General features: G+C 35.8%; 1 protein-coding gene across 2 annotated transcripts in view; it reads left to right on the forward strand.

Moving 5' to 3' along the window:
* Urm1 (Ubiquitin-related modifier 1) overlaps nucleotides 1–10,191 on the forward strand; it is an 82,640-nt gene extending 72,449 nt beyond the window's left edge. For both annotated transcript variants that reach the window (XM_069833642.1, XM_069833641.1), the window contains one exon: nucleotides 1,414–10,191. In XM_069833642.1, the coding sequence (XP_069689743.1) occupies nucleotides 1,414–1,482 (69 nt within the window). In that variant the 3' untranslated portion in view covers nucleotides 1,483–10,191. The remainder of the gene's footprint in view (nucleotides 1–1,413) is intronic.
* Nucleotides 10,192–10,428: the final 237 nt, after the last annotated feature.

A 10,428-nucleotide genomic window follows, 5' to 3' on the forward strand; every position in this document is an offset into this window, starting at 1 on the left:
TGCACAGATTGTATATTCACCATGACACAGTTAATAGAGAAGAGGAAGGAACACAATCTCCCGACATTTTTAGCCTTCATTGACTACGAAAAAGCATTCGATAAAGTAAATCGAAACAAGCTTTGGAATATAATGATGAAAAGCTATCCTCAACATTTAGTGAGAGCAATACAGAGTCTATATCATAATCAAATAATGATTGAAATAAACGGGAAAAGGAATAATACTAAAAGGGCTATAAATCAAGGAGTAAGACAAGGGTGTCTATTATCACCCGCATTGTTCAATATATACATTGACGACATCATTAACAGATGGAAAAATGAACTTAAAAATAATTTTTTTTGTTAACAATATAGAAATCGATACTCTTCTCTATGCTGACGATCAGGTATTAATAGCAAACTCGGAAGATGGTCTACAAAGAGCAATATATAAGTTAAACATAGTTGCTGGCGAATATAATATGAAAATTTCGGAGAAGAAAACAAAGGTAACAGTAGAACAAGTAATGTATTTCAAATATCTAGGTTTCAACGTGGGATATAATACAGGACGAGATATCAATGATAAGTTACAAAGATTCCAACATATATGTGGAACTCTAAGAAGAACCCTGATTGGAAGGGTTAGAAAGGAGACTATCTTAAAGTTCTACAACATAATGGCGATCCCAACCCTTCTGTACGGATCTGAATGTTGGACATTGACTCAACAACTAAAAAAGAGACTGGAAGCAGCCGAGATGCGTTTTTTAAGAGCGGTGGCATGATATCGGCTTATTGATCAAAGACGAAGTGAGGATATAAGAAGAGAATTGCAGATAGAAGATATCATTTCCAGAATAAAAAACTATCAGATAAAATGGTTGGAACATGTGGAAAGAATGAATCAAGATCGATTCCCAAGAGTATTATTGAATTATTATCCCAAGAGCGGAAGAGATCAAGGACGTCTGTGTAAACGATGGAGAGATCAATTTTAATTAACACTGAATAATATTTTAGTATTTTAAGCTGTAAATTTTAATATTTTACAAAAACTCAACACCATTATAATATAGCACTTTAATATTTCACCTAAGCACAATACTTGAAGCCGGAACAGGCCAAAAGCCTAAGCCATGCTGTTGATGATGATGATGATGATGATGAAGATGATGATGATGATGATGATGATGATGATGATGATGATGATGATGATGATGATGATGATGATGATGATGCTGGAATCTGTAATCTATCAGAGAAGTAATCATGTATTAAAATTGTTGTTTTTCAGGATTGAAATCTAGAATTATTGTTAATCGGAATAATATAGGTTGTGTCTTTTATATTTTTTCTGTAATTCTTGATGAAGATGACATATTGATATATAAGGTACATGTATTTTAATGTAAAAAAATTCTTGCAGGGGCAGTTGAACTACGAAGTGAAGGAGAAAGACAGCATTCTCTTCATTTCTACTTTACATGGTGGCTAGTGATATTTATGTGACATCTGTGAATATGTGTTCAGTTATATACAACACAACTTGGTATGAAGAATTTCATCTGATGCTCGTGAATTGAAAGGAATTGAAGGTTAAATGACTCACATAATGAAGTACGTGCTAAATCATTTTCATAGGAACCTAATACATGTGCTATATACTGATTTACTAGAGTATTTTTTTCATAAACGAATTCAAGAAGAATTTATGATGAATAGGAAAGTGCTGGGCAGACTTTCTCAGAGTACACCTGTTTGCTAGACTGCTGTTCCTCCCTCCTTTTTTTCTGTTGAATTCTTTATGTTAAATGCACACATATAAAATTATTATAAATATCATTATGTGAAGTATAAACAGAAAGTATTGTGATGCTACAAATAATTGATTTCGAGATAATCTCAAGATGGTGGGCAAGATGTTACTTAGTCACAATCCGACATACAGGAGAGAAGTTTAATTCTGAAGTGATCATGTAGAATGTTGTTGGAAAACATTTGAATCCAATAGATTCAAAATCCCCTATATCCACTTTCACAAATTAAAGGATTTTGACAGTAACTGGTGGCAAATAGAGGAAATTTTCAATCTAATAGTGACTTTTAACAAACCTTTTGCTCTAAATTCAGTGATTTTTTTTTAAAATTCAAACTATATAAATCATTAGAATTCATTCTTAGCAAGCAATATGTGGGCATAACTCAATTATGAACAAAATGGTCTTTAGGGGGTTTTGAATCTAAAGAATTCATATTTGTGATCTAAGATTTTTCTGAATACTTCAGTTCTTCATACTGATTTTATTCCATTTTTCCCTTCTCATTTATCTCACTTGTTTTGTATATTTACGGATTCAGAAGGTCAATATTTTTTTAACCAATGTCAGGTACTTTGACTGTTTATCCTTCACCCATATGAAGCGAGTTGTGTAGACTAATTTACTAACAGAGTCATTGCCCAGGGTGCACCATAGAAGACTGATCTACACTTCACCCGCGATGAAATGATGATGATGATGACGATGATGATGATGATGATGATGATGATGGTGATGATGGAGATTTTTTGGGATGCCACAAGAGAACCAGAGCTCCCAGAGAATTCCTGTGTTAACTGGACCACAGGTTTGCCCAATACAAGTTATAAATCGGAGGTAAGCTATGGATCGAACCTGGATGCACAAGATTGTAAGTCCAGTGCTCTAGCCACTAGACCACCGTGGTGACCCAGAAGGTCAATATGAATTTCACTATTTTTATGATACAAAATGTTGGTTTCCATATCCTGTACGATATTTTACAGATCAGGTCCTTATAAATTTATGTAAAGGCAAAACAAACAGCTTCTTCTCACAGTGTCCGGTGGAGAATTGTTACAAGAGATGAGCTCTAAATTCTGCAAAGGCCATGTGAGAGGCACAGGCATAATAGATCCTCTCTCAATTCACAAATCCTGAAACACTTCATTTAAGAATTCTCTTGGTAGTGGAGTTTGATCTTGTTCTACCAGGAGTAGCAAGGAACAAGCCAGCCCCTCAGCATGATGAGGTAGGAATGTTGTTTGATCGAATTGTTGAAGTATGGACCCATCAAAAGCTTATTAAACATAGCTGCCAAAATCATCATAGGAACATTGAATCAAAGTGGACTTAGTCCATAATAAAATACTTTTCGAAAGAGAGAAAGTTTAATTCACTGATAAATCATGCTTTTTGAACCAAACAATGTAATTTGAGGCTCATATAGACATGGAAGAAGCGATTTTTAAGACAAACCAACAACATAAATGGATTTAGCTCTATCAAAATAGGTGAAAGCCTTATTAAAATAACTTGTAGATAGCCTCAGCACATTTTAATTCAATACTCCTCGTATATAGTGGATTGTGCTCATAATTCCCCGTAATAATGTGAATTTTCTTTGTTCTAAAAATAAAAGCTCCTTTGTCAGGCATGTTGATAAATTACACATTCATCATTGCACATAACCTTCCCATGTTGAGAGACTGTTACTAATATCTTAATTAATATCGCAGATGCTGCACTCTTTTTCTCAGTATCATCATCATTATCATTCAGTTATTGATAAAACAGGACGAAAGGACTTCAGTTGCAATTTTTTTTTTTTTTTTCCCTGTGGGTTAGCATTGCGATTTTTGGGATACTAAGTTCTGCTGATTGTTTTCTCAGTGACTTCTTGAGACATCCTTGTCCAAATATCCCTGCCTTGTCTGTGGTCTCCCAGTCATTTTATCCAACATTGTTTCAGTTGTGAATAGCTTATGTTCCCACTTCAGTAATATCTGTTTCAGTGGGGCTGTTGTTTTTCCAGTCTTTGGACGTTTATGTGTCAATACACACACTACTAGCCATTCTTGCACATTATCTACAGTAAAACCCCGATAAGATGCCATTCAAGGGACCGTGTGTAAACCGTGTATTAACTGAGACTGCATATTAGGCGGGTATACTAATTTTTACTTATATACAGTATCTGTTAGTATTTTTCTTTATTGAAATACATGATTCATGATACAGTATTACTCCATTATGTAATTACTGTACTGTGCGTCAAAGACATTTCCAATATGTACTGTACTTAATTCTTTCGAAAAAGATCATTTATAGTTGTTTGCCGTATGCATGTTCTCCAAGTCCTCATGTTCACCACATTTCACTTTCCTCCGCTTACATCCTCCCGACATCGCAACTGCAGTGATTGAGTCGCAATTTTTTATTATCATCCTTAATGTCGATGATGGGATTCCTAATGAATCAGAGAGTTGTTTCTGATTAAGAGTACTGTTTTCATCGTACTTTCGTATGATTTCCAATTTTTCAGACACAGAAAGCGCTTTTTGTTTAACATTCATTGTAATCACACTCAGCAACACTTCAATACACTAAAGGACAACAAACTGACTAGCAAAAATTTCCAGAATTTTATTATGGCCGAGTGAGGAATGTTGTTTGAGAGAGAGGGTTAGCAAGAGGGTGGGATATTGTAACTGTATGTAGGCTTTAAGTGCGCAGGTAGAGAGTCGAACAAGCGAGCATAACAAGAGGGTGGGGTATTGCACAGTATGAAGATTAAGTGCGCAGGTATAGGGCCGAATACCAGTATTTTTCAGGTTAATGGCACCAGTGAGTTCAATGGCCAAAATGTTTCATTGTTGTTACATTGGTGAAAAATGCATCGGAAATATTCCACAAAAATAGCGCATTATGCGGGACTAGAGTGCAACAAATGGGGTATTTTATAAAGGCGTTATATATGAAATGTGCAGGAATCGGACAAAAAAAAAAAAGCGTATTACATGGTATAGCGTAATAAGCGGGTCTTATCGAGGTTTTACTGTACTTATGTTAATCAGCTGAAAGCAGACAGAGTGTTTAAACATTAAAATCCTGATATTCATTGGTATCCATTGAAAAGAGAGCAGAATAACAGGACATTTGCATCTTTCTATACTTGAAGAGCTGATGATATTGTTATGCCCCGACAGGACGTTTTTTTTTAACATTTATTTGATCATGAGATATGGTTAGGAAATAATTATTTTATTCATTTATTGAATCTAATGATATTTGCATTTATTGGCTAAGATTTACGAACATTACTTTTAGTTTTTCGTAATAGCAGCAACAGACCGGACAAGGTAATATCCGAGCTGCACAGTCTGCTTCCCAAAGCGCTAGCCATCAGTTTTCCACCGTCAGTATTTTAGTATGTGAACAGTGTGTGGAAAAGTACTTGTCATTCCACATGAACCTGTGTCAGCAAACATACAATAGCGTGTGACTTCAAACCCTGTGCAGGGAGACTTACAAATGATTTCTTACAAACAACACCCAAAAGGCGTTACTGTATGAAGCTATTGATCTAATTAAGATATACGTCATTGATCACGTGATTGTAACTCGTTTAAGACCCTTAAGACGTTCTTTCCACCATAAATTCTCATTTGTATATCATTGAAGAAATATCTTAGTTTCGGGTAAAACCGACACATAAGCCCTTTGACTTCTCTCACACCCACCCCTTCCCCAAGTCGACGTTGGAAGGCAGTTTTTCGGAAGTGAAGATAGAGACCAAGATGTCTCGACAGTGAATCAACAGTCGGTAGTCAGTCAATTAGGAGGCAGCCAGTCAGTTTGGTTCCCAATGGAAGGTTCAACTTGATGAAGTCAGAAGCCAGAAGGCCGGACTTCGAGACAAAGCAGTAACTATGGCATCAGGCGAGGACGTCCAGTTACCAATGGATAGAGGCATCAGGTCTACAATTTATTGTAAGTAGAAATTATCATATTTTCATGTACAGGGTGGGACATAGGAATCAAGTGTTTTTAAAATAATCATAAAATAGTTATTTTTTGTTTTCAACACAATTTATTGGTAGAACAACATTTGTGAGAACATACCATTTCATTTATGAGCGGAAAATTACATCTGGGATGTGATGTCCATCTGCGTTGACGCATTGTTGAAGGCACTGACGAAAATTCACGTCTTTTCTTTCGAGGAGATCTCTGTTGATTTGAGTGATGTGTTGACGTATCGCGTCCTTTAATTCATTTAATATTCGGGGCTTATCTTCGTAAGCACGTGCCTTTAGGTACCCCCATAGAAAAAATCACATGTGGACAGATCAGGGTACGAGGGGGCCATGAAACATCACCAGATCTTGAAATGAGATGATTGGGAAACAGAGGGCAAAGAACTGCCATTGACGCTCTGACGGTATGGCGCCGTGGCCCCATCTTGCTGAAACCACAAACGTTGACGATCAATACCCCTTCTTTGTAACTAAGAGGTGAAGAAAAAGGTATTAATAATCTCAACGTAACGCACACAGTTTACAGTAACTGTAACCCTATTTTCTTGAAAAAAGTAGGGACCGATGACGCGAAACTGCCCCACCGCCCACCAAACCGTTACTTTAAGGCTATGCAGAGATTTTTCGTTAAGTGTCGCGGATTTTCAGCAGCCCAATACCGAAAATTTTGCCTGTTAACGGCTCCATTAAGGTGGAAATGGGCTTCATCACTCATTGCAACCATCATGTTTTCATACTGCTCGTGGAGTGCGAAATTCATCGTTGGGGTAATCCCTTACATTGAATTTCTACACAATCACCCATCTTGTATGGGTGTAAATGTAAATCGTCATGCAAAATCTGTCTTACCGTACGATTGCTGATTCCAAGTGCAGCTGAATGTCTTTGAGCAGAGTGGCCTGGGCTGCGCAGTATCGCTGGGCAGTTTATTCTTCAGTATTGCGCCTTTTATTCAAAGATTGTTAACCCAACATAAGATTGTGTCACGCGCGGGAACAGAATCTGTAGCAAAACTCACGCCGTACCATGGTCACTGACTCGACACTCCTAATAAAACAATCATACAAAAACATGCGTCCTCTGCTCCATGATGCGAACTGCAGGTGAAATGCTATGAGCCACGGAATGTGCTCCATGATGCCAACTGCAGGTGAAATGCTATGAGCCACGGAATGGAATCTCACATGCCGCACGTCTCTCCCTTTCATATTGACCGACTACAAGCCATTCCAAAAACACTTGGTTCCCATGCCCCACTCTGTACTTCAAGTTCCAAACTTAGTCTAAATAAATCTTGTGTTGTTGTGAACTAGACTTCAGTTTCTAGAAGTGCAAACTTCTAAATAAATTACGAATAACCTCAAGTTATTGCCAAGTGGGAATCCTCATCTTAATCCTTAATAATTCTATTGATTATGCAGTAATGGAGTCAGAATCTGCATTAGTATAACATTGAGTATACTTGGGGTATAAACAGAGATAATGAATTCAAGTGCTCACCGCTCGAATCCCATCTGCCCTCCTTGTGAGAAGAGGGCACAACAATACATTTAACATTTGAAACACTCTGTACTTCAAAAGCCAGTATATTTAGTAAGATTGTATTTCATAATTCGACCCTCACTAGTACTAACATTGTAACTCACTTTCTTACATTTTTCAGGAGATGAAAATGAAGTTTCAAAATGATCGTGTAAATTAGTGTATACAGATACGTAGAGTAACAATAAGATTTTACATATAATTAGGGAGGTTTAGAGTTACAATGATAGTACTGGAAGAAAAAGAAACAATTTAAGACGGGGATGAGACGATATTAGCTCCCAATCACGGTAGAAGAGCTCGACCTTGATTGTGAGCGCATAGCGCATCCACTTATTGGCATCGTAACGTAGACAACAGGGATGTACAGTACATGCACATGCAGCGAATAAAGGCAGCAATTATTACAATAACTTGCGTTACTAAATTTCTGGCTATGTAATAGAACTAATTACTAAGTTATTTAATATACATGTACATATATAAAAAATCGCAAAGGGAAGGGTTTTTAGGAACAAAAAGAGAAATAGGAAAAGTTAATTGTATGTAAACCGTGTTATTGTTAAAAGCAATTATTTATTATGTAAATACTTCACTTCATTGGTTAGGAGAAACTAATAGGGTCTACCTGCTCGACGTGTGTGATCTCTAAGTACTTTTGAGTATTTGTTGAAAAAATAATAATGGCAATATTGATTGCAATAGAGTATATTGATTATGTGATTGTGAAAATGTAGTCCTTACTCTCCAGACGTAAAACGAAAAAAAGAAATTGATTAAATTAAGATATTAAGAGCTATCGTAATTTTTGGGGTCAATCATTTAAGGGGATATGTATGACTTTTAAAACTTTCAGTCCACACCTGTGGAGTAACAGTCAGCACGTCTGGCCGCGAGACCAGGTGGCCCGGTTTCGAATCCCGGTCGGGGCAAGTTACCTGGTTGAGGTTTTTTTCCGGGGTTTTCCCTCAACCCATTACGATCGTATTGGGTTGAGGGGCCCTGGACTCATTTCACTGGCAGTATCACCTTCATTTCATTCAGACGCAAAATAACCTAGATGTTGATACAGCAACGTAAAATAACCCAATAAAATAAAATAAAAAAATAAAGCTTCCACAATTTCGGCCAAAATTTGTGAAATTTAAACAATATAAACAGATCTATAATAATAATATCATCTGTACAAAATTTGGTGCAATTAGGTCTAATAGTTTTGAAATTATATTTTTAAGTATATTTTATATTGACGTTACTAAAAAAGCTCCTTGCATCAAAGTTTTCAAAATGTTTAGTTCATATTTGCTAAAAATCCTGAAAATAGTTATTGGAATAAAAGTGAATTAGCATTTTGAGTTTAGTAATAGTATAAGTTAAAGTGCAATCAAAGATAAAATGTTATTTCTAAATTAAAGAAACACGTAGTCTAATAAAAGTAAATATCCAGAAACAAGCAACAAATAAAACATCAACAATACAGTCCACACCTGTGGAGTAACGGCTAGCGCGTCTGGCCGCGAAACCAGGTGGCCCGGGTTCGATTCCCAGTAGGGGTAAGTTACCTGGTTGAGGTTTTTTCCGGGGTTTTCCCTCAACTCAATATGAGCAAATGTTGGGTAACTTTCGGTGCTGGACTCTGGACTCATTTCACTGGCATTATCACTTTCATCTCATTCGGACTCTAAATAACCTAAGATGTTGATAAAGCGTCGTAAAATAACCTACTAAAATAAAAATCAACAATACATTTAAAATAAAGAAATAAAAGGAATCTAGATACTATCTACTGACCCAAATGTAAATTAATTTACCTTCGATGTCAATTTCGAAATGAATTTAATTTCTCTCTTCTCCTGAATAATGCCTATATTTTTTTGGTCTCATAATGCCGTTTTATGTTGCTTTTTTTTTGCAAATGATATATATATTTTTTTTTGCACAACAAACACTGGACTTCATCACCATGTTCGAAGCATAAATATTGTATCTTCCACTCTTCCTTCAAAGCTTCAAGCGCTTCCGTTCCGTCATGATGCGCTGTGTTCTAAGATCTGTACATCCTTTAGCAATGTTTACAGGTAAAAGAGCTCCAGGCGCGCCCAGCGGGCATAAAATAGCTCTCACCCGCAGTTATTAGTATCCATCGCAAGACTGATTTAAGACCATATTAACAAGGATAACTCGAAACCATAAAAAAATTGAGTTACAATGTTAGTACTTGGGAGGGTCGAATTGTGCATTTTTGCTTCTTTAAAATAAAAGTGAGTTTTCATTAAAACAGTTCTAATTTAACAAAGTGGTGTTTCTTGTCACAGAAATTTATTCATAATCTTATACGAATACTATGAATACAAATACCTACCACTTATTTATATCTATGAGATAAAACTGTAGCAATATTGAAAAAGTGTGCCATTGTTTATACTTATTGAAATAAATTAAATTAGCGTATGTGTGTGATTAACCCAGATAAACTATGGCTGAGGAGAGAGCTGATGAGTGGGGAGTACAAAATGAGTAAGGAAATGTATAGTGCTATGGAGAGAGATTAAAAGCAACAAAATTTAGTATATGACTGAAGCATATTATACTGTAAATATATTGAATATTGTGTACTTTACATTACTTTTTGTAGTTATCACTAGAGTCCGAATTTTATGTAATATGAAAATGAGAAATATGTAATTCAAAAGCTAAGCTTTATTAGATGTATTTTTGCTCACAGATAAAAAAAACAGAACTGAAAAAAATTACAGCTGCACATGTGATTCAACCTCATGTAATTATTGTTCGGAGGCGCAATTAATAATTAAATATTTTTCCATATTTTCTGTGGTTATCAATTGCCTTTTGTCTCTAAGAATGTTCTTATAAATGGAAAACAGCCTCTCAACTTCACACGAAGTAATTAGCTAGTATTTTAGATGAGGAATGATACTCAGAACAATATTCTCAGGGAGCTGCACACTCTCATCTTTAAGTATTTTCTATACATTGGAAAAAGTTGTGTATCCTGGGTTTTTTTTTTTCAATACATCATTAAATTTTAGTGAAACACTCACC

The sequence above is a fragment of the Periplaneta americana genome, chromosome 8, assembly GCF_040183065.1.
Source record: "Periplaneta americana isolate PAMFEO1 chromosome 8, P.americana_PAMFEO1_priV1, whole genome shotgun sequence".
Classification (NCBI taxonomy): Eukaryota; Metazoa; Arthropoda; class Insecta; order Blattodea; family Blattidae; genus Periplaneta; species Periplaneta americana.